This window comes from Ambystoma mexicanum, chromosome 3p, assembly GCF_040938575.1.
Source record: "Ambystoma mexicanum isolate Mex_15411 chromosome 3p, UKY_AmexF1_1, whole genome shotgun sequence".
Taxonomy (NCBI): domain Eukaryota; kingdom Metazoa; phylum Chordata; class Amphibia; order Caudata; family Ambystomatidae; genus Ambystoma; species Ambystoma mexicanum.
In genome coordinates this window covers 255,865,290-255,889,890 of record NC_090925.1, presented here as the reverse complement: position 1 = coordinate 255,889,890, position 24,601 = coordinate 255,865,290, and the positions used below count along the sequence as shown (strand labels likewise).

The 24,601-nt window shown below is 47.0% G+C and overlaps 1 protein-coding gene across 2 annotated transcripts; it reads left to right on the top strand.

Annotated features, from left to right (window-relative positions):
* The first annotated feature begins 10,569 nt into the window (after positions 1 to 10,569).
* On the top strand, positions 10,570 to 24,351 carry LOC138580314 (small ribosomal subunit protein eS21). Of its 2 annotated transcripts, none has more exons than XM_069650744.1 (6): positions 10,570 to 10,663; positions 17,240 to 17,317; positions 18,165 to 18,228; positions 21,876 to 21,947; positions 23,627 to 23,682; positions 24,286 to 24,351. In XM_069650744.1, the coding sequence occupies exons 2-6, from the start codon at positions 17,268 to 17,270 to the stop codon at positions 24,293 to 24,295; spliced, it is 252 nt and encodes an 83-aa protein (XP_069506845.1). In that variant the 5' UTR covers positions 10,570 to 10,663; positions 17,240 to 17,267; the 3' UTR covers positions 24,296 to 24,351. The 2 variants fall into 2 exon arrangements, with proteins under 2 accessions (XP_069506845.1, XP_069506844.1); XM_069650743.1 differs by having other exon boundaries at positions 10,643 to 11,437.
* The last annotated feature ends 250 nt before the right edge of the window (positions 24,352 to 24,601 follow it).

Below are 24,601 nucleotides of genomic sequence, written 5' to 3'. Positions count from 1 at the left end.
GATTGCAATGTCCAGAGGTTAGAAGCAGGTGTGTCCTCTGGCCCCTACTCTCTTCAACCTCTTTATCCCAGACATAGGCACCTATATGTCTGAAGTACAGGCTTTCCCTAACTGGGCAATCACCCCCTTCCTTGTCTAATCTTTGCAGATGACCAGTCCAGTTTGCAAAGGTCACTCGACTGTTTGCATTAATATCTCATGGCAATTTTCCAGTGTATGAATTTGATCAAAACCAACATTGTGGTTCTGGGCAATCAGGATCGGAAGAAAAAGGCAAGGTGTAAATGGTGGTTGTATACGAATTGTTCGTTTTACAACTGTTCGAAATGACAATTGACCTTTTCACAATTGACCGAATTGTGAAGGTCAATTGTACCATATATGTGGGGGGAAACCCCCCACAACCCCCCCACCCAACGCCAAACCCCCCAAAACCCATATCTATCTATATATATATATATATATATATATATATATATATATATATATATATTCGGTCAATTGTGAAAAGGTCAATTGTGACCCTTTAAATTCGGTCAATTGTTCATTCGAACAATTGTAAACAAACAATTTGGGTAATGCCTAAATGGTATGTGGATGAAGGAAAAAAAAACACTTAAAAATTAACAGCAGGGTGGATCAACCATGGCAGTCAGCTTTGAGGTCTAAACTGTGACATTTGCTGACACAAGCTCACCTGATCCGTGGAAGATAGGTTAAGGGCCTGATCACGACTTGGCCATTACCGCCGGCGGTATTAGCGGCAGCGGCAATAGCCCTACCGCCGAACTCCCCGGCGCTAATGGTGCCGGATCACGAGTTTGGCGGTAAAGTAATTCCCCATTCCCCATTGAGCCCATTCGGGAATTCCCCATTGGGCTCAATGGGAAATTTTTGCGCTCTTAACGCCGGCGGATTTCCCGCCGGTGGTAATAGCATGAATTTTCGGAGGATTTCCCCCCAGCACAGAGCTGGGGAGAAATCCGCCGAAGCCCTGATTCGGCAGACCCTTAAATCCGGCAGTATTAGCGCTACCACCAGATTTAAGGGTTACCGCCGAAGTCGTGATCAGGCCCTACGTTTTCAATGCAACCAGTTTGGACTTTCTACAAATCCATCACAGGCCCCAACATACGGCACAGAGGGCTTCTTTGTTTATGCCGTGGGATACTTGGCTTACACTATAAGGACTCTTTTGGAGGAAAATATTGGGCCGAAGTTCATTCCGATTTCGGTAATTCGATCAAGCTGGGCTTAATCTCTTCTGGCAAGTCACATGGAAGACTTACTGAACTGTATTCTTCCTTTGCAAATTGGTAGCGGGTGCAAGTGGATCTTGGTCACCTGGCCTAAGCCCCGCCCACCTGGTGCCTTCCGGGTTGCCGCTGTTTTTCCCCACTTAGCAAGCCCCCCCGGCCCGCCTGGTGCCTTCCTGGAAGAGTAGAAACAGATCAAGCCTGTCCGACAGCCAAGAGACTGAATGAGAGGGGGTGGAGGCAGGAGAAATAAGATGCAGAATAGGATTAGTGAGGAATGCAAACGAGAAAGCAGAGCAGACACAGCGAGAAAGAAACTAAGGAAAACTGTAGCAAGAAGGAAGGAGAACAGACAGAATTTTAAGGGTTGAGAAGGAAGAGAGCACAAAAGGATAGGTGGTGAAAGGTGAGAGTGAAGAATGGAGGTGGGACAGGTGAGGAACAAGGGTGATAGCACGGGTGCAGATGGTGTCAAGAATAGGAGATCTTGGAAGGAAGGAGGGTGACACAGAATAATAGAAAACAAGCCAGTAGCAATGATAATTAAAAACGAAAAGTACAATATAATGATATTGGGAAGTAAGATGCTGAGCAGCATAGTATACATTTCAGCAATAGTGGCCAATATTTTTATCATGGCAGGTTAGGACCTATGCCAATACTCAATTCCCCATCCTTCTGTGATACAACCTGGATGTGAAACTTTTGCCCCAATCTTTATACCAATTAAAGAAATCCCTCGACTCACCTTTATTTGAATCGGACAGAGGGGCTTTTCGTCCAGACCTATCTGACTTTACCAGAATCACATTACAAATTAGCTGCTTTCCCTCTTCTTGAAGAATCAGGGCCTCATCACAAGTTGGGCGGTAACGCCGGCGGTATTACTGCCGGCGGTATTAGCCCTACCGCCAAACCCCCCGGCGCTATTAGCGCCAGATCACGGGTTTGGCGGTAATGGAATTCCCCATTCCCCACTGAGCCCATTCTGGAATGCCCCATTCCCCATTGGGCTCAATGGGGAATTTTCGCGCTCTTACTGCCGGCGGATTTCCCGCCGGCCGTAATAGCGCAAATTTTCGACAGATTTCCCCCCAGCTCAGAGCTGGGGAGAAATCCGGAGAAGCCCTGACCGCCAAACTCGTGATGAGGCCCTCAATATTATAAAAGCCACGTATTAGAGTTATTGGGCAATTCGCCTTTTGGCATTTTACTTACTCTCAGCAACCACCTCTGACTATGGCTAGGTGGTCTCTGTAAAGTTGTGTTTCCTCCATCCCTTCCAGTGAGCTTGATGATAAGGGCAGTTTTTTTTCTCTTGCATACATGCTAACGTTTTGGATCGCCTGGGAGGGAGATGTGATCATGAGAATTGGGAGAATGAAATGTTCCCATTGAAATACATTGGGTTTAGTGATATTTTAGGCGGGAAATAGTCAAAAATACAGTTTGTTTTAACAGTAAAATCAGGAGTCTCACGCCTAAATTGGGAGAGTTGTCATGTATGCTCTAGGTGTGTGATCCTGGGCAAATATAGAGGACTCACCTTAGCAGGGCCTACATTAATTTCCACGCCTATTGCTCCCATTCACGAGTTGCATGGCCCATCCGGAGTACCCCACAGAAGAATGTGCAAAATTCTTTGCTATGCTTTGTCATACATGCCAACCCTCCCGATTTAGGCGGGAGAGTCCCGATTTTTCTGTGAAAAATACTTCTATTTTTCACGTTCTCCCACCTAAAATAATTCTTTCCCTAATGCATTCCTATGGGGAAATTGCTGTCTCCCGATTTCTCTGAAGAAATCTCCCTCCTTGGTCCATCCGAATGTTGGCATGTATGCTTTGTTGATGTGCAATCCAGGTTACTAACGTACATTGTTTGCTTGGTTGCCAAAGATGTGCTTTTAGAAGTCACATTCAGACACACATTTTCCTGAAAATAAAATGCTATTTTAATAAATGCGTTTTGTTCTACCATACGATGATGTGTTATCTTTCGGTATGTTTGCATTACTGTTTGTTTTTCTTATCCACAGTGTTTTAGAAGTGCGATTTTATTTCCAGCATATTTGGTTGGGAGTCCGCTTGTTTTGTACTTCTTTTGGCGGGGCATTCAGCTTTTTTGTCCTTTCTGACTTGGCAACGCTGGTGGAGGTAAAGCCAGGTCAGAAGGAAAAAAATAAGCTGAATGCCCCTTCAAAACGAACCCAAAACAAGCTGACTCCCAACCAAATAAGCTGAAAAAAACAAGCACACCTCTAAAACAATGTGGATAGGTCTTAAAAGTTGAAAAATAACTATAACGCAAATAATACATACAGAGAACACAAACATAATATGTTAACAAAAAGCATTTATTAAAATTGTTATTTTCTAACAATTGGTGTCTATTTTAAATTCTTGTATGTGTGCGACTTATAAAAGCACATCATTGGCTTTTTGGACCCTTGGCTGCTCTGGTCCTTGATTCGTCAATCACCTCTGTTCCTTGGCTCCATTGAACATCCGCGACGGCAGCATTGCCTTTCACCGCGCCTTTGGCACTGGTGTGTAATGCACAATGGTTGCTACATGTTCAATCAGTTGTACATGTAGCGAGCATTGTGCATTACTCACCAGTGCCAAAGCCGTGGTAAAAGGCAATGCTGCCGTCCAGGGCTGGCCTTAGCAGCAGCAGCGCCCTGGCCTAATTGACGCCCCTCCACTCGCGCTCCTTTGGGAGCCTCACATGGTCTTTATATAGAGCAGTCTTCTATGCGCATTAACACATGCCATGCGGCCATGTTTTTTTTACCAGCCAGAGCGAGCTAATTGACTGGGTTCAAATCCCAGCTTCACATCCTCTTAATAAATCTTGACATTGGGCACAACATTTTCTTTTACTGCGCCCCATCTGCCAAAATGCGGAGTCGGTAGAAGTGACTCAATGTAGGTTTTGAAAACAAACCAGTCATAGTGGAAATGCGAACCAATCGAATGCACATCACACACTTTTTAGCTTCTTGTAATGCAGCCTCCCATGAAGTACCCGAGAATCAAAGGCTGACTTAACTCCTTGTTGCTTCCGATGCGGTGATGTCCACACATATGCAAATTATGGCAGATCTTTCACTGTTTAAGTTCAGACCCGCCCTGCATCCCATTGAGTTTGCGGAGGAGGGGCTCATGTGAGGCGGGTGAATTTAATAAGAAAAGGGCGCTTGCTGCCCCTTCTCCCAGCTTGGGGGAGCCTTTGAAAGACTCCCCAGAGCTGGCTGGCAGGGGGCTAATGGCACCCTGAGGGGGCTTTGCAATATGGTAGGTCACCTGGCCTGCCCTAAGGCCGGACTTGCTGCAGTCGCGTGCGCTTTTATTTTCTTTTCTTTTTTAACAATTCCAGCGCAGTTCATGGTCTTGGGCTGCTGACTTTGGCCGGTGTTACGTATCAGTATTCCAGAGGGCCCCGCACGTGGGGCTGGCTCCGGTCCAGGAGGCCGCGCGGCCTAGGGCGCGGCATCAGCAGGAGCGCGGACAAAAGGACACCCACACGCTGTACTGTGTTCGCCCGGAACTGCCTCCCACTGTCGGGGGCGGGGTTTTTATTAGACGGCCCTACGTCACTGCGGTACGTAGGGCGGATATAACATTCCTCCTTTATTTCAAATAAACTTAACATCAACACAATCAACATACTCAACTTCAACCTCCTGACACAGTTCTCTTTTCACACTATACCAGCTCCCCCTTGTGTGGGATGCCTGGCGACGGTGTCCTGCTCAACATACATAGTCATTCAGCCTCGCGGGCGGCCTCGTGTTGGTTCTCAGACTATACCGCTTCACCTGGGGGCGGTCCCCGCTCGGCTCGTGAATCTGCTCACCTTCACTGCGTGTGTCCCCACTGCCGGGCAGGCTCTCTGGTTGCCAGCTGCGGTCCCATGCGGCTTCTTCCTCTGGGTCTTGTGCCGGCTCTTCGCTGTCCTGTTGTAAGTTGTCGTCGTCTTGAGGGCCCTCGCGATCCGTCCAGAGAGTACAGGGCACGGGCTTGAACCAGGAGGCATTCCTTGTCACTTTCCGGCGTCCCCGGGTCACCGTTATCATGGTCCCGCGCCGGTTGCTGACAGTCCATGGCAGTTCCTCGTACCTGGTGTCTAGCTTGGACTTCGTGGGGTTTCGTAACATGATGACTTGGTCACCCACGTGATGGTCGGACGGCCTTGCTCTTCGTTTGGCACTCCTGTGAGCATTGGCACGTCTTCTCCTCATTTCCATGCGGGCATTATCGACGTCATCAGGGGTCCTGCTTGGGTGATGGGGAATCGACGATCTGATGATTGTTCCGAACATGAGGTCAGCAGGTGGTATGCCTGTGGTGCTGTGTGGGGTGACCCGATAGTTCTGCAGGAACCGGTATAGGTCGATCTTCCACGGGCTGGCGTTTGCCCTTGATACTCTTAGCACCTTATTGATGGTCCTCATAAAACGCTCGACGTCCCCATTGGCCTGTGGCCACCTTGGCATGATGTGGTGGTATTTGATGCCCAGTTCCTGTAGATATTGCTTGAATTCTTCCCCTGTGAACGGGGGTCCATTGTCACTCTTGATGGTTGTGGGCAGACCATGAGTGGCAAACATCTTTTCTATCACCGGGATGACCACTTCCGCGGCGGTGGACTCCAGTATCTCGACTTCTGGATAGCGTGAGTGATCATCGATTGCCACCAGTAGATGTAGACCCTCTCTGATTTTGCAAAAGTCAATACTGATCGCTTCCCATCGTGCCTGGCCGCGCTCGGCCGACAGAATCGGTTCTGGATCTGGGGGCCCACCCGTTATTTGGCAGGGCAAGCATGTGTTTACTAGGCCTTCGACACGATCGTCGATATGAGGGAACCACACCCTGTGTCTGACCCGGGCCTTTGTTCTTGCGAGACCTTGGTGTCCTTTATGTGCTAAGGCTACTATCCTGTTTTGCAACTTTGGGGGTATGATGATGCGATCTCCCCTTAGCAGGAGCCCTCCTTCGGTGATTGAGAGGTCCTGTCGAACCGTGAACATGCCAGATAGGAACTCCCTAGCCCCCTCGGTTCTGTTGCGGGTGTGCGTCATGAATTCCTTCCAGTTTCCTGACATCATGGCATCTTTTACCAGGTCGCAACAGGGGTCATTCTGGGTTTCTGTTGCAATGTCCTCAATGTTTGCCGCTTTGGGCCTCATGGCGCGAACCACTTGGCAAATGTGTTCCTCCGTTTCTTCGGCGATCAGAACTTCCTGCTGAGTAGCTGGTCGTGAGTGTCTCGAAAGGAAGTCCGCCGGGTTGCCACTGCCTGGCTGATAGACGAGTTCGAAATCATATTGCTGGAGGTGTAGCAGCCACTTGGTGATTCTGGCTGGTGGGTGCGCCGATGACCCGATGAAGATTGGTAGTAGGGGCTTGTGGTCAGTGATTGCCGTGAACTTGCGCCCATACAGGTACATGTGGAAGTGCCGACACCCCCATAGTACGGCAATGGCCTCCTTCTCTATGTGGGAGTACCTTTGTTCCGTTGCTGTGAGTGCCCTGGATGCATATGCGATCGGTCTTTTCTCGCCCTCCTTTGTGACCTGCATCAGGATTGCTCCCAGTCCTACTGGGCTGGCATCCACGAATAGTTCTGTCGGGAGGTCTGTGTCGTAGTAGGCCATCTTGGTTTCAGTCGACAGGGAGTCTTTAATGCTCTCAAAGGCTTCCTGGCATTCCTGCCCCCAGTCCCACTTAGTGCTGACCTTTGTTAGTTCTCGTAGCGGTTCAGATAGGGTTGCTAGGTTTCGAATGAATCTGCCACAGTATGTGGCCATTCCCAGAAAACTGCGTACTTCGGTGGGGGTCGCTGGGAGACTAGCAGCTTGGATGTCCGCCACCTTTTGTGGATCAGGTGAGATGCCGGTGCGGTCAAATTTGTACCCAAAGAAGGTGATTTCCGATTTTAGGAACTTGCACTTTTCTCGATGGATTGTGAGTCCGGCTTCTTCCAGCCTGCCCAGGAGTGTCTTGAGTCTCGTGATGTGTTCCTTGGTGTCTGGTGCATGTATTAGGATATCATCGCTCACGTTCAATACCACTGGTATCCCTCTGATGACCTCCTGGATGGTCTGTTGAAAGACTTCCGCGGCCGATGAGATGCCGAAACTCAGGCGCTTGTACCTCCTCAGACCTAGGTGGGTTGAAAAAGTGGTAATGTAGCGCGACTCTCTGTGGAGCTTGAGTTGGTGGTACCCCGCCTTTAGGTCCACCTTCGAGAACACACATGACCCAGTGAGGTCGGTGATGATTTCATCGATTGTTGGTGTTTTGTGTCGTTCCCTTTTTATGGCCGCATTGGGCAGGCGCATGTCAATACAGATCCGGACTTTTCCGGGCTGTTTGGGCTTCCTGGTGACCACCATCGGGGAGACCCACGGCGTTGGTCCCGTGACCTCTTCAATGATGCCGGCAGCTTCCAGTGTCCTTAGCTCTTTCTCTACCTGTTCCCTCATGTGGAACGGTGTCCTCCGGTGTCTCACCGCACGTGGGTGTACTGATTGATCAATGTGTAATTTGATAGTCTTTCCCTTGAGACAGCCTATCCCCTTCTGTAGCTTTGGGTGTTGCTTGAGAAAGTTCTCGACTTCGGCTGCATTGTCAATCTGGCAGATGAATTTGACCACGCCCAAGTCTTCAGCCGCATCTCCGCTCAGTAGGCTTTCGATTCCCGCCTTCACGACATATATCTTTGACCACACCTTATGTTTGCCATGTTCAAGAGTGGTGCGGAACCTCCCGATAACTGGCAGGGGTCTCCGGCTGCCGTAGGCAAACAGACGGGTGTCTGTGGATTTGAGCTCAGGTGGTGGTGTTAGGGTTTGGAAAACACTGGTTGGCATGACGTTTACCGAGGCTCCCGTGTCGATGGTCATCTGTACGTACTGGCCTTGGATGGTGACCGTGCATCTTCGTCGCCTGGCGGTTCTTGGCGGTGGTACTGGACCCTGGTTCAGTGTAGATACCAGGTATACCTTTCGGCCCTTTCCTTCGCTCTCCGTGCCTGCCGTTTGCCGTAGGGCTGAGAGATCATCTCCTTCCTCTTCTGTCGAGGAGTTGACTACTGCAACCCTCCTTGCGCTGGCTTGCTTCTTTTTTTTCGGTGACCCCTTTTCCTGAGAGCCTTGCGGGGGCTGCAGCGGCGTGTTCGCTGATCTGCACACTTTCGCGTAGTGATCCTTCCTGCCGCACGCTCCGCACGTGGTGCCTTGTGCCGGGCAGTTTCGCCTTCCGTGTCTTTGGCCACCACACCACCCACATTCTGTGGGTCCTGGTACTCGAGGTTGCCACCTGTTCTGGGTGTGGCTGCCGCCAACTTCACCTCTCGTAAATTGTCTGTCAGAGATCTGGGCGACCATTGCTGTGGAGAGGGATGGCTGCAGTTTCTGTAGTGTTGCTTCCATGTTGGCGGCCCTGGAGTGGGCAAGCTCCCTCTGTCGACCCAGTTCCAGGATGCGTTGTAGAGGGATGCCTTTCTCACTGAGTACGAGTCGCCTCAGCTTCTCCGAATGTATGCCATTTATGATTTGTCTTCTAATCTCCCTCTCAGTGTTCGTGAACTCACACGACATGGCCAGTTTCCTCAGCCTCGTGTGGTAGGCGTCTAGAGTCTCATCAGTGGCCTGGATGGTCGTGCAAAAAATGAAGGTCTCATAGTCTGGATTCAGTTGTGGGAGAAAGTGTGCCGTTAAAGCGTCCTTTGCACTCAGGTATGCGTCTTGGCCATCATCAATGTTCAGGGAGTTGAAGATGCGTAGCACCTCGTCGCCCACACTGAGGAGAAGATGAGCTTTCATCTTTCTGGATGACGTGATGTCTTTGCATTCCATGGCCACCTTCGATTTGTTGTTTGTGCTGTCGTGCTGGCCTGATGTTGTCCTGCCTTATGGGTTCGTCCATACTTTGCAGTGAGGAATGTTCTTTCGTGGTGAATGTGCCCACTGGCACTTGTGCGCCGTCCGATGGGTGCCTTGTGGCATGTGCGCCATGCGGGAGAAATAGAGAAGAAGAAAAAAATTCTCGACCCCCCTGGGAGAGGGCTTGAGAGAAAAAATGTTTTTTTTTTTGTTTTTTTTTTTTTGGGGTGGGGGTCACGTGGTCTCTGTGGCCCCCACCTGGTGTCCAAAAATGTGTTTGGGACGTCCGTGGGGCATCCGCGTGTAAATTGTTCTCGAGCGCGTGGTTGCTCGTTCACTTCCTCGTCGCCATTGATACGTATCAGTATTCCGGAGGGCCCCGCACGTGGGGCTGGCTCCGGTCCAGGAGGCCGCGCGGTCTAGAGCGCGGCATCAGCAGGAGCGCAGACAAAAGGACACCCACACGCTGTACTGTGTTCACCCGGAACTGCCTCCCACTGTCGGGGCGGGGCTTTTATTAGACAGCCCTACGTCACCGCGCTGCGGGATGTAGGGCGGATATAACAGCCGGATCCCGAGATCCGGCTCCATATCTGGTGCCGGACCTCGGATCCACCGAGAGCCGGCCCAATGACCAGCACTGCTGGTGTAATAAAAATGTCTTAACCTGGTCTGCCTTCAGCCGATCTATTTATAAGCACTGTGTGTGCCCTTCAGTGAAGTCCTGTTAACAGTTTTTGGCTTTTAAAAACATATCAGCCATTTGCCAGGCACTGCCATTAGATGCCCAGGTACTTGCACCTGCTACGGTTCATACAATTAAAAACAGCAGGGCCTACCAAGGGCCTTTCCCATGCCTACACAAAAACCCAAACTACATACAATTAAAAACAGCAGGGCCTACCAAGGGCCTTTCCCATGCCTACACAAAAACCCAAACTATTGGCATTGCCAATGCTTGTTTCCATCATGATTTAACTAAGTGTTGCTATAAATACCCTGTAATTGTTTACCTCTTTGCTAGGTAATGCTTCTTCAAAAGGTCTCTAATATTGAAAGAGCCCATCAATGCAAAATGCCTCCACACAACCTACAATGGGAGCGTGTGGCTATGAATTAGAATGGCAATCAGCCCGAGCCTCACAGCTTAACTGCTTATGGGACGATGGGATGTTCGCGTTGTTTCATATGCATTTTTTTTTTTCTTTTTTGTAAATGTGGCCAAGTCGTGCAGGGAATGGCAAACAGGCGGGAAAACAAGCGCACCATTAAGGAAAAACGCGGACAAAAACTTGGACAAGCGACCTGCAAATATTATAAGCGACTTTGGGCAAAAACAAACCCAAAATCGCTTAGAATACACGGACATACAAACACTGGTCACGTGTCGCATACGCCTTACGCTAACCTCTTTGCCACCGGAAGCTGTTCCCCTACATACTGCCTCTCCGAGAACACTTCCGGAGCACGGTTTCCTCCTTTTCTCTTTGGGCATTTGTTGCAGGCAGAGGTGAGCTGAACGCGTGGAAGGGAGAGCGTGCGGTACACCCCGTTTCGGCGCGGGCCGGTTTGCCGCGACCGCTTTGACGCGGCGGTCAGTTCGCCGCGCCCATTTTGGCGCAGAAGCCTTTCTGGCGCCGTCGATTTGGCGCTAGGGACGTTTGGACGTGGCTGACATTGCAGCCACGTCTAAACTCCCTCACACCAAATTCAAAAGAATAATTCTTCTCAAATGCAGCACGTTAGCAGGTGATGTTAATGTGTTGCATTTGAAAAGAATTGCGGGTGTGAGACCGTGAGCAACTGCTGCGAGAACCAGCACGCCTGCCCCGGTGGTGCGCTACTTGGGGCACAGCGGGAAGTGCACCAGGATCACACAGCTTGTGACACGCAGTGAGCACAGTTGGAGTGGTGGCTCGGTCCGCACTTCCCTGCATGGGAGGAATCTGAATGCCAAGGGCACTGCTGACTAGCCCTCACGTGCCCGTGGCAGCACCATACCCACGGGAAGGACGAAATACCCAGCCCCCACTCATGCCTACTACTGGTGGATGGCAGCTGTATCCCGCCCAGAGGCCACCCATACCTGCCCCCCAGTGCCACATACGCGCTGGCCTGATCGGAGGCAGCAGGGACGTGGAAGTGTCAGGAAGAGGGCACTCTACATAACCTGTAACGATGCAGTGCTGCACTGCTACCTGTGCCAGGCAGAGCAGGACACTGCTGGACTGTGCACATTACCAGTGCCCTTAGCACGCGTCTTCGCCAGCTTGCCCCATAACAGGTGAGCAGTGGTACCCACTTGTCATTATACACCTGTCCTGTGCATTCTGTAAGATCAGGGGCAGTGGGTCCACGGCCAGCCAAGGGGTAAAAACCACACGGACGTGCCTTCAGGGCGGATGCTCGAGGGAGGGGGCGTCCTCGTGCAGGTCACCGTGGCGAGCCCCACTGCCTTCCTTAGCTCCGTTACTAATATGCCCATCACTGTGTGGACATCTCACCAGATGGGCCAGCCCCCGCCCTCCACACCCGGGGGCTCCCTGGTAAACCTTAACCACACGCGCACCAAAGCAAACAGCGCTGCATCCCTGGACGTGTGCAGACTAATGGGGCCGCACATGGGTTCTCCGCAGGTGTCGCCTGAGCAGTTTGACTGCACTGGTTGCAGGCTTGCAGCGTGATGGAAGCATATACACACTTTTAATTAGTGAGTGGGCGGGGGATTCTCGGGTTTCATCTGACATGTGAGTGCTTGTGGGTTGCCCCCACCCCCTGGAGACGCCTAGCTGCTTGCTGCCTTTCTAGCAGAGGCTTAGTGGGGGTCCTGTAGCACGAACTGGAAAGTCATCTTTTCGCTTCTAGGTGGCGATTATCGATATTGCAGATGCAGGTCTTGTGCACAAATAATGTCCATTAGCATCCCACACACAGACTGGGAAGATAAACCCGGCAAACCCACCCAAGAGCGCCCCCACCCACAAACACCAGCATAAGGAGACTGTCCACATCGCCACCCCGCTGCACCCCAGTTATATCAAGCCTGACCAGTGTGTAAGCAATCAGTCTTTTTTGGTATTATTGGGGCTGTCATGGGGTCTTCTTGCATTTAGAACCATGCATGCATGGCAGCGCTTCGCTGCCCATATGCAGAACGTACCCCTGGGCACTGGAGATGGTGAGCTGGGGGAGTGCATTCTCAGGGGATACTGTGGGGAGAGCTCTCCTCCCATGCCAATACCCGCGCCAAACCATCCTGGCGCCCGAACATCCCCGCGGCGAACTGGCCGTGCCAAACGGACTCTGCGGCCAATCGGCCAGCGCCAAATCATCCTGCTCCGAGAACGTGTACGTTGGGGGGCTGCGGTGGTACCTGGAGATGACCAGGGGACCGAGCAAGATTTGTGGTACAAGGGACTCTTTGTGATGTGTAGGAAACAGCTGGAGTGCTGGGAAACATTGCCCCCCCTCCCATCATGTTTGCATAGCCTAGGCTCTGACCTGTCATTTAGTTTCGTGTACACCGACCGCCGATGCTCCTTGCACCCGTGGAGTGCCCCCTCTTTAACCGACTCTGTTTTAAGGGCACTTCGAGAGAAACTGGCACAGTTTGGGAACAATGCCGTTATGAATTATACACTCTCTTCCCCCTTCCGTGATTTTCTTTTCTTGACATTTTATCTACCATATTTGCAAAACTCTCTCTTTGCTTGGAGTTTTTTTTGTTTTGTTGCTCAGACCGTTCAGAAAAAAGTGCAATTGACCTGCAGGATAAAAAATGACTGATCGTTTGGTAATACGGCTTCCACGGAAAGCCGTCCTTGAATGCCGCCCTCCTCTTCCATGCCCTAAATAGGTCTGTTTTCTTCCCATAACCTGTTAAAGGTACTTGGAAGGCTGTCAATGGTTTCGCATTTGCGCTAAGTGAAGTACCGTTCAGACGTAGGGCAAAAATGGACATAGGTTTATGTCCGCATCGTCAGTAAATTGCACGACCCCTATGGCCCTTGAAAATATTGTCCACTGCATTTCATTGGGTAGTTCCCATCAATACGCTATTAGAGCACGCGTTTCTGTTTGAGTTCCCACCCCCAACTCTGTGTTGAGACCCATGCCTTAGTTAACTAATGTTACGTGCTGGAACTTTGACAACAAGGCATGCTCTTGGTTTTAGCTTTAACTGGTACACGCGTTTTGAAGTTAAAAACCTGGGGTCAATAAAATGAGCCCATAGCCGTTCCATTGAAATACTTGAAGCACCTCAATTATGGACGGGGGACAAGTAAATCACAGATTTTCTTGAAGGGACTTATGTATCAATTCCCCAACTATCTTATTGTCTGTTCATAGAGCAGCTTGGTTTGTTTTGGCTGAAAGTGGCCCTACTTAGCCAACATATTATATTATATTATTGAATTGAGGTTTTATTTATATCGCGCTCATACACAAGTGTTTCTGAGCGGCAACGGAGGGGAACAAGGGAGAACAAAAACAACGATCTTACTAGGCCCGGTGACATTGAGAACGCGCAAGTGCTTAGGAGAGGGACGGGGAAAGTGCATGGAAGGGGGAGAAGTGGAAAGTGCAGAGGGAAGGGAAAAACAGATCAATAATAAAAGGCAACAGTTGAAGTGCAGCCAGCAAGTGCTGGGTTTAAGGCAACAGACAGGGTATGTCTGATAAGTGCAGGGGGGAAAAGGTGGCGGGGACTGTTTGGTCACAGATACAGAACCCCAGTGCAAGGGGAGGCCTGGAGGCAGTGAGGGTGGGTGGCATGGTGAGTAGGTACCTGGGCCCGGAAGACAGATGGTAGGCCAGGTGCACAGAGCCGAGAGAATGGGCGAAGGCAGGTCTCGGGAGGCAGTGAGCTTCTGGGGGGAAGGAGAGGGAAGGCAGAGTACCTCTGAGGAGGTGCAGTAGGAAGTGACTTTTAAAAAACATTTTGTGTAAGGATATGCAGTACTCTGGTTTACTGTGGAGCATTTAACCAGTCCATATTGACAGTGTCCAGCATGCCCTGGATGGGTGGATATGTGTCGCGCTATTGCAGCAAAGCTACATTTTGGATTTTCCTTCCCTCCCCATTAACCTAACCCATCGCCCACCTTTTGTATCTGGTGGGGGTTGAGGGCGGCATTGCACATGTCATCGGAGTTGCCAAACTGGGCTATTTCCCGCATAGTAAGGCTGCAGAAAACCAAATGGTGCGATCAAGTGTCCACAGGTTTGCTGTTTCAAGCTACTTTTTAACATTGCTTCCATGTATAATGCTAATATCTCCAATGAACCTTGCAGTTGATGCTTAGGGTGTTGAGCAGTGCGAGGAAAAGAAGTAAAGAGTAGGCGGATTAGCCCTTAAACATTGGACTGCCCTGCAGCATTAACACTTCTATGGCAGGTCTTGTGCTGGTTAAGAGGTGCATGGGTTCATTACCTCGGGACTGAACCATTTTATCAAAGCATATAGATTTTTTTTAAAAATCTAGAGCAGTGATGATTGGGGGTGGGGTGCATTCAAATCTAAATGGTGATTGTTCTCATTAAGTGGAACAAAGGTGTACAGTAATGCTTAGCATCAAAAATTGAGCATGTGCAGAATTCTCATCGTACCTTGTCGGAAGGATTGGCTTATTCAATCCTGGATTTTGCTGCGCAATCAGGGACTTTGCCGTGTGCTATTTAGAACAGCCTTGGAATGCCAGTGGATAACCAAACTGTAATGGATGGACTTCAATCACATGAGGTGCAGTACATTCTGAGCTCTGAATGTTGCCTGCTATTGCTTTTGGAATAAAAGGGAGCAGCTATGTCGTCCCCCCTCACCCCCCTTAAATATCTGTTCTGCTTATTTACTTAGGACTCCGAGAAACTAGCTTTATGCATGTTCCACTAGGGCCATGTCAATTAGTTTTTTAGGCGAAGGAAATGCCAACACTGCCAGAGGGTTCTGTCTGTTTAAAACCCCAACAGTGATATGTTGGTGGTATTTCTGGAGTACTGTTTATGGTATTAAAGAATACCACTTTTAACCATTTTCCCACCCATCTTTGGTGTTAATGGGTCTGCACCACTATTTTCCCACAAAAGTCAATTTTAAACCGCTGTTTAATTACATTTCGACGCTGGTGGGAGAATCTTACTTTTCTGAGACAGTGTTTTTAATGTACTGGCAGCGTGCTTCGTTTCTTTACAGTAAATTGCATGACATTTTACAACTGTGGCATATATTACAGCAGAACGCTTTTACAGCAGCAATGCTGACATACATTTTGGAATCCAGCATCACTAAAATGGTATGAAATAATTCTGTGCCGTATTGGTGATATGTCTGTTGTATTGCAGCACTGTTTGTACATTGTATGATTTTTAACTTTCTGGTTTTTATTGAAATGAAATTAATGGGTGTCGCCCTCTTACTTAGTGGTCCATTGTGCTAATTTGGGGGAAATGATCCTTTCTACTAAAATATTCACCACCTGCCACGGACCAGGAGTAATTAAATGCCTGTGCTCCCTCCCATGTTTTTAACACTTGTTTTAAGCTGTAGCTTTCCTCCCTACCGGCCTCGTGACATTTCTAATATAAGCACTCCCCATTGGCTAGTTATCATACTTGGCAAATACGAAATTGTGCTGTGTATGTATGGAATTCAGGTGGCGATTGACTTTATGGCTGGCTAATAGCTTGCAACTAGAAATGTGTACCTGCCTTAACTGTACAGACTTTACCCAGTTAACACCCAAATCAATCTGTTCATTGCTTAATCTTTATCGGTGGATGTCACATGACCTTCCCTTACTAAACGGAGAAAAGATAGAAATGCGGTAATCGGGCACACTTTCCCTTTTCCAGGGACACACCAAGAGCCCCACATTGAGTCAGATTGGCTTGTATCTCAAATAATTTGGGGATCACACACAGCTCACACTAGTTAACTCACATTTGTACACATGCTGTGCATGTAAGGCTTTAGGATAGTGGGTTTCCTTTCTTTCACCATTTTAGTTGCGCCGCCACCTGGCATTCCAGATTCCTTGGAATTCACATTGGTGCTTATTTAAAAGTCGCTTCATATCAGAACATGTCCCCCAACTTCTATTCAGTTATTCTCCCTTGCATTTGTTAATCGGTCCCCATTTGTCTTCAACACATGGCCAAGTGTCTGTGTGCACGAACTCGAATATTTTCACTATATTTCATAGTGTGCTTCAGCAAAGTTTTTCACTCGTTTAAAACATTACACTAGTCGTCCATTTTCTAGTTCATATGAATGTGCTCATGAGTAATAACATGCATGGGTAATAAAATAACTTCACACACATTCTCCAATGTGCCCCTATTACACCGTCCCATGAATATTGGACACTCTTTTCTCTCAATCAAATTATCTCCCCAACCCCCAGATTTGATTGGGAGTTAGTCAACCATGCCAGGACTTCTGTGCAGTGAGCACTTAAGAATAGTCCATGTCAATTGGGTCCGTGATTAGACAAACGTATCCTGCCTCGTGTGTTTAAGAGAGGCTTTGCTGTGCGTGTAAGCCACCTTGCTGATCTGGAACTCTAATTACAGGGCAGTTGGTGGCCAGGACCGTGCATAAGATCTCAATCATGATTCTTTGAGAAAATTCCTCTCGACTCTACCTTGGCCAAGATAGGTGAAGTCCAGTGGGCCAAAATACCTCATTGCCCTCTTAAATATTTGCACCTTTCCTCCAACCAGTCTCCCTTGTTTTAGTTTGATTCCCGTTAAACCAAATGCGTTTGAAATGTGTTGCCATTGTTGATTAGCCTTGCTGGTCTTGACGATTCCTTTGGGGTATCGGGCATGATAATTACTTTGTAGGACCTGGATTTAGTGTAATCTTTTATGATGGTTTGTAACCTTCAAAATAAAGATTTAGAATGCAAAAAAAGGAGAGGGTCTTGCTTATGCTTAAGTTTACAAACTCTAACGTCTCCTATTAGTATGATGTTGGTGCATGAATGGCAAAATTTAGCTCAATCCTACAACAGTACTCTTTCAACCCTCGCAGATATTTGCTGTAAAAACTGATGTCTGATTCATAATTTGTGGTTTCTTGTAGATCAACTTGTCATCCTTCAAAAGAGACCATGCAGAACGACGCTGGCGAATTTGTGGATCTGTACGTCCCTCGTAAATGGTAATTATCACTCAATATTTTAGCTTTTTGTTAATGCACTACAACATTACAAGGTATTTCTTATGGGGGTTTTTCATTGTCTGGATATCCTCCCTACCTAATGCGGAAGAGATTAAATCCTAACCTTTCTTTTGGATCTCTTCATGAATGCCATGATGCAATAGTTCTACAAAGCTCGGTGGCTCAATGGATTTTTGTTCAAATATGCCTTTTTGGTTGCTACCCACCTTATTTGTAAGACTTAAGACTGCACTGACAGTAGTGTAAATGTGTCCACACTGGGGTTTTATTGTTGCAAAGGGGCCGTTCATCTAAACTTTGTTTGTGTATACTTGTGTGTATACTTGTTGATTGGATGCGAGTGCAAGCTCTTGCTTGTGCCCTCAGCCCTGCTTCGGTATTATACACTCGATTGTACAATGCTGTAGTCCTTAAATACGATTCCACTTCAGGAAAGGTTTACAAATATGGTTTTGATTAGGATATGGATATGATGCATAACCTCTTTAATGAAATTCAGTAAGCAAAAATGTATCTGCACCCATACGAATTTGAAGATGTATGAGACCGATGTAATAACCAGTTAAGGAAGCAGGATTTCAAGACAACAAAAATGTATATAAATAAAACTGTAACAGACCATACAACTTGTACTAGTAATGTGTTATCTAATGCTTGGCTAACAATAGGATGCTAAGGAATTATGAATGGGGAATGGCTAAATGTAAATGCATTTCAATCTTCATTTCGCGTGTTAGTGCCTATGGGGTTCTTCTACTGGTTGCTTGTGAAATGCTAACCCCTGATTAAGGCTTGCAGAAATTCACTGTCTGTTTTTCCTCCACAGCTCTGCGAGCAACCGAATCATTGGTGCCAAGGACCATGCATCTATCCAGATGAACATCGCAGAGGTAAGATTGAATAAAAATAAAAGCATGTTAGTCTCTCTTTAACCAAAAGCAGGTGTTCACGCTCTTCTTTCTTTTCGAGGCTAGGGTGGTTCTAAGTGAACTGCCATGCGTAGTAACGCTAAATGCACTTATTTTGACCTGCAGTCGGAACATGTCTTGTTTTTCCCTACGACCGTCACCTGTTGGAATTATTTTTAGGGTTCGCTTTTAGGCGGGCCTACTCCCTCACCCCCAATGCAGCATCGCAAGAGGCTTCTTTGTGTGGCAGCATGTTTTGCTGCCTATATCTGCAATGTAATCGCTAGTGTTTAACTTGGCTAGGAAGGCTGTGGTATTTCCTCTGGCTTTTTTTCACCCTGTGTGGATTTGTGCTACATACATATTGCTGCTCTTTAAGCCATGTGTTTTCCCCCCAGTGTCGAGGCCTTTTTTGGTGATTTCGGTATTTCACCATTCAGAGACTTCTAACATTTTCTCCTCTATTAAGGGGTTAATACATTGATTGTGGTGACTTCAGTCACCATCTGTGTTGCTGGTGGGGGTATATCTTACCTTTACCATATTTGTTCATACAATGTAAGGAAATCTGGGAACGTGGTTCAGGAAGTATTTGTTGTCGTACTCCTTGTTTATACGAAAAAAACCCAGCAAGAACCTGTTTCAAGGGCAACAATGTTCTGTGTTGACGTTTAAGTTTGGCCTGAAGTAAGTTGTGTAGTCCATTATTAGCCCAACACGGACAGATTTGAACTGTCATATGCAGTATACATTTTAAATGCATGCCACTTTCTTTTGGCAACAGCCATCTTGTATCGTTGTCTGATGGGTTAATCTAAAGAACATCCTTGCAGATGTTCAGCTTCTGCTTTAGTAGTGCTATGCCTGCCTTGAATACCGAACTGTAGTCTCCTCCCTGCTGTTTTCTTTATATTTTTTCTTTTGTCCGTGCCACTTCTGAAGATGTTATTATGTTTAACTCTGTTAATCTTCGAGGCGCGGTGTACATGAGGAAGGTGCTGCAGCCCAAAGACGTGTTGTGCAAGCTACTTAAATATTTGCTGCTTTAGAGGGAGATGCAATATGTATGGGCAGGTTGGCAGTCTTCTCAATTGAGATTTGCTGAGCAGGAGCCAAAGGCAGTTTCTGGTTGTCTCACCCAGGGTAAAACTAGCTCTGGGGAACTTGGACCTACTACATAGCACGGCCCCAAGTCTCACTTCAAATGAGATGACTTTCTTTACTTTTTGTTCATTGTTATGTGGTTTTGAACGGCACACCACTGCTATATATGAGCCTTTGTTATAAATGTATTCACGTATATTCCCAATCGTATTGAGTTAAAGTTGCTTAAGTATATTTCTATGGCATGCATTTGGCATGGAGAGTCTCTAGGTAGCTGTTGCTGTGCCAATAACCAGGCTCTGCTAGGCTCCAGGCAGGAGATAATATCCTCCAGCAATTTCTAACCCTGGGATGGTCATGAAGGGCCGCCTGGGAGTATATAAGGAAAATGAGGGTTCTTTTTGGCAAGGTCTTTTTTAAAAAAACGTTTATTTTTGGGCTACAGGGTCTCTGGGGTGGAAGTCAAGGAGTAGGGTAATGGAGGCAGCAAAGTATTGAGTGTGCCAGTGGGCCTTTATTAGCATGGTGAGGCTGTGGGAGCTAGTGGTAACCGTAAATTCAAAGGATTGGCAGAGTGGGGGTGGACGGCTGGTGCCTGTGCACATGTTTGGCTCCATGCTGTGTTGCGTAAACTTACTTTGAGAAGTGGCTAAATTGCAATCCGGTGGTGGTATAGAAAATGTGGTATAGAAATGGCCAACGGACCAGCCTGAGAATAGGCTGCTCTCGGCCATTTATTGGATCGGGTGGGGGAGGGCGCAGTGGGGTGGTACAAGGTCGAAAGGTGGCACAACATGGTTTAGGGCCTCTTAAACTTTGTTTTCCCTCAATTCAAACATAGGACTAACTATAGTCCCTGTTGTAAGACACTGGATCTCATTTGCCAGAGTTTGATTTTCATGGATTTCCGCAGGTTAACAATTCTGTGCACGTTAACACCTGCAATACCGATGTGGCAGCAACATGCAAATAGTCTGACTGGCGCAAGCTGATTTATCGGTGTCCATGTCTGCCCCATCGCAGCCTGTTTCTGCTCATGAACTGGCACGTACAACAAGGAACACGCACAACATGAGTCTCCTGTACAGTGATTTGACTGCAGACAAACTCTGAATAAACTGGAACTCAAAACGCAGGCCAAATTAAAGTTGTAAGCTAATAGCCACGCATAAAAAGCCACTTGCCCACTTCATTCTCCACATACACACAGCACACTTCCTTACTCTCCACGAGTCAATTGTCACTAGCCAAAGACTGGCTAGTGCACATTTTGCGGCTTGCCACCTGTCTCAAAGGCATGCTCTAATCCAAAAACGAAATAACGTGAACATCAATCTCTAAAACGTATACCGGCTGCTCCATGACTGGATGGAATGGTGCTGATGTGGCTGAAGACCGTAACGTCTAGATAAGGAGCTAGAAACTTGATTTTAAACCCTGGGTGTCAATTTTGTAACCACACAAACTATTTTTAGTCTACTTTGCACACAGTTGTGCGGCGAGGCGGCTGGGGTGTAGTGGTTTTTCTGTTTTCTTTTTTTTTATTGGTGGGGCATAAATCTTTCCCATGAACGTGCAACAGTGTTTCAAAGGTCGCATCCAGCCAAGAGCCTCAGAGGTGGGGAGTGACCCCACCCTCAAGTTGTAAGATTGGTTTTGCATGCCTTGGACCAATCTGTTTTTATAGGGCAACTCCTAAAAAAAACCAATAGTTGGTATGTCACAGTGCATAGGAGCACTTTGATTTCCCCCAAACTCCCATAAGTATATTTGTGTTGATCCCACAGTTGTTTATACTAGCTGCATGAATGTATTCCAGTGGTCCCAAAAAGACGATGCTGGTTGTGCTCAGGTCAGTGAACATGCTATGCTTCGTAGTGTCACCTCCAGCAGAGCACTAATTCACAGCCCCTCCTTATAACCACACCTACTCATTTACGAAAATCATTTCTATGTTCACCTCCGCCCTGTTCACCTGCACCGCTCTCTGACGAGACCTTACTTTAACAATGCAATGCACACATATGCACAGGTTTGTGTTGTGCTTTTTTTAAACAAAATTGCATTCATTTACTTCATGGTTGTTGCAGCTCGAACAGTTTTCAGCCTCCTGCAGCTCCTCTGGGTGGCCCGTCCTGGTTCTAGGCATAAAGATGGGAGTGGCAGGACTTCACCAGCCTAGGCACACCTAAACCACAGGGCACTGAATGGGTGCCCCCGAGAACAGTAAACTGGCCTGTATTGCCAATGGCTCATGCACAGCTGGGGTATTTAATGTGCATCGCTTACTGGCCTTATGGACAAACCTTATGTATGTTTTAATTTTTTGTCTTCCCCCCCTCAAATCAAGGCATCACGTTGAGACATTGACTCTTCATCCAAGGGAGTTGTTTTTGCAGACCCGTGGCTTTAATAATAAAGGGTGTTCTTGTATTGGGCAGAATCCTTAGTCGGGAGTTGAAAAGATGTCGCTGAGCATGTGATTAGTAATATTTTTGTTTGTAACTATTTTTGTTTATTTGTAGGTTGACAAAGTCACGGGTAGATTCAATGGACAGACAAAACCCTATGCCATCTGTGGAGCAATTCGTAGGATGGTAAGCAGAGTTTACTATGAATGTACTTGAGCTGCTGTGTCCCGATTCAATATCCCTCGTTTCTGATGGTCAACTGGTCATGTATGGACTGTCTCCTTTCCGTGTGTTGCATTTACCTAACAAGGTATTGTCCCATGAGTGCAGGCTTCAGGGACCAAAGACTTTAGCTCCTGCGTATCTGGCAAAAACCAATAATATGTGCAGCTTCTGGCGAGAGCTAGTACATAGTATGTTGACGCTTCTTGGCATTAGTTTGAGCGTTTATACTTTTTTATAATGTGTCCCTATGCTTCTGTATGTTGTACGTATGCTTGAATGGGACACGTTTGCCTGGGCACTAAAGAAGCCCCATGTAGGTGTCAAGCGAACCAGGATCTTCGTAGATAGAAGCAGGAACTTACCTCAACAAGCGATTTCAATCCCTCAACCACCATTGGGGTCTTTGTGAGTTCATAGATCTAATATGTAACGAGTACAGCAGCCTATATTTGTTTTATGCACTGAGTTGGGAAGCCCCAAGTCCTGTGAGTAGTTTGGTTAGTTATGTAATTGCCAAAATGCCAAACTTTGTTTTTTTTAATTTTTTTTAGATGCACCTTTTACTGTTTGCCCATGTTACTTCAAAGCTCTCAAAACGCAGACCCGTTTTTACAAAACTGATTCAAATATGAACGTGCTACTGAATATTCTCCTCATGTTGCAACTTTTATAACTCCCAAGCAAACATCCATCCTTTCTGTGTTGACGCACTTAGTATCACTAGGTCAGAATGTAACCACTCATATGAAACATGCAGTCGTTCCCGTACATATTAGAAACTGCTCCTCCTGATCGGTCTCCCCAGAAAATGACTAGTGCGACAATGGCTAGACATGCGTGGAAGGATTCACCCTGCAGCTTGCACGTTCCTAAATCTCTGGGTTTCATTGACTGTAGATATACAAGCTTTTCGTGAAAGATGGGACAACCAGTGTTATCAGAGATCCATGCTTATACATTCAGTATGTCTCATCATAAGGCCTTAGTTTTTGATGATATTCCCATATTCTAATGCTCTAAAATATCATGTTTGCCAAATGTTGAGCCCCCCGCCCCCTGGATTGGGAGTAATACTTTCAGGTGAACCCAACAGCCTATATGCACTTGAACCCTTTTACTAGATCTACTAGCGTTCCACAGGAATACGTCCTCTGGCAAATGTTTAATGTAGGGGTTCAGCTTGTGAAAGCTATTGACTTGTGGCTGTTTGGACGTAGTTGGAGGGCATGGCGATTCATCATGTGGGTTACATTATGTTAAGAGCTCTGTGCCTTTGGTCCCATTTCCACTACAGTCTTTTTCATGGCGAAGCTCAGTACTTGTTTGCTTGTGCAAGAGTGCCTACTCGTAGTCCTCTCATCCCTCCTGCAGAACAGGGAACGGAACATAAAGGGTGACACAAAGTGGAAAATGGCTCACAGTTGATGCAGACACCTGGCGTTGCATTTGTTTCCTGGTGTCCCAGCTTGGGTGCCTGTCGCAAGCTTTGTTTGTTTTTTTGGTACAAGCTCTATACTGTCACGGTCTGACTTCTTCCAGTTTCTACTTATAACACAGCCTATGACACCCACTACTGCTTGAGAATTGACTGATTTTGTAAAGTCTTTTGCTTGATTACTAACCATGTTTTATCTTTATAGGGAGAATCCGATGACTCCATCCTCAGGTTGGCCAAGCAAGATGGGATTGTTCCAAAGTAAGTAATTATTTTAAGGTGCTGTGAAGTGCTCATCTTGTAGTGGTTCCCACTTTGTGCGTACTATATTTCTTTTTTATAAATCTCAATTGACTCTGAGCGGCACCTGTTTGAGGGTAATACTTTGTTCTTAGGTTCTTGAAGTGAATGTTTGCGCTGTTGCCTATGTTGCTAGCCTTTGACCTCGTGCATAACACCTGTGCACAGTGAGGATCAGTTTTTCAAATGTAGGTAACACTAGCATATAGTGCTGAAGGAACTCTGGATTTGACCTAAATAACCTGCCGGTTATTTTTAACAATTGTCTACCTTTTGGATTGCTGTTAGGTTAGGCGAGGTTTGTTTTTAATTCCTTTGGAACAATTTTCTGTGTACAGGTTTTTTTAGGCTTTAACTGATTTGAGTGGGCAGCATTGGTGCTTGGGAGGGATGATATGGGTGTCACTGCCTTCTACCGTGAGAATGAGTGGAAATAGCTGTTCAAGTTGGTATTCAGTAATGCACACACTGAGCTATTTAGAATCTTACAATTTAATGCCTCCACCCACGCAAGATATTGTCTCTGTTGCAATGTTGGTTCTGACCATTTTTTTTCTTTTACAGGAATTTCTAACTGGAGGATCTTGTGTGAATGGAATATGTAAAAATAAAAAGTGGTAAAAAAACGAATTGTGTACATTTGATGGCTTATTTTTAATGACCTTTCCAAATGTTCCAGGTAGATAGATCTTGCACCAGGTGAAATGCAGAATGTATTGCCCTTCGTTTTTTGTGTGATTTCTAAACCCATCTACACGTCAATTAAAAATCAGTGGACCAAGTGGAAGGTCATTGCTCAAGGAGTTACGAAGTTTGGCGTTTAGGTTTTTATAAATCGTTTCTGGCAATTTTTTATGATTTTAGTGCTTATGACTCAGGC

Coding starts and splice junctions, on each gene's coding strand:
- LOC138580314 (XM_069650743.1), top strand. CDS start 11,205: ATGGCAGCTGTATCCCGCCCAGAGGCCACCCATACCTGCCCCCCAGTG. Junction 11,438..17,239: donor GCCAGCTTGCCCCATAACAG/GTGAGCAGTGGT, acceptor GGTTTCTTGTAG/ATCAACTTGTCATCCTTCAA. Junction 18,229..21,875: donor TCCAGATGAACATCGCAGAG/GTAAGATTGAAT, acceptor GTTTATTTGTAG/GTTGACAAAGTCACGGGTAG.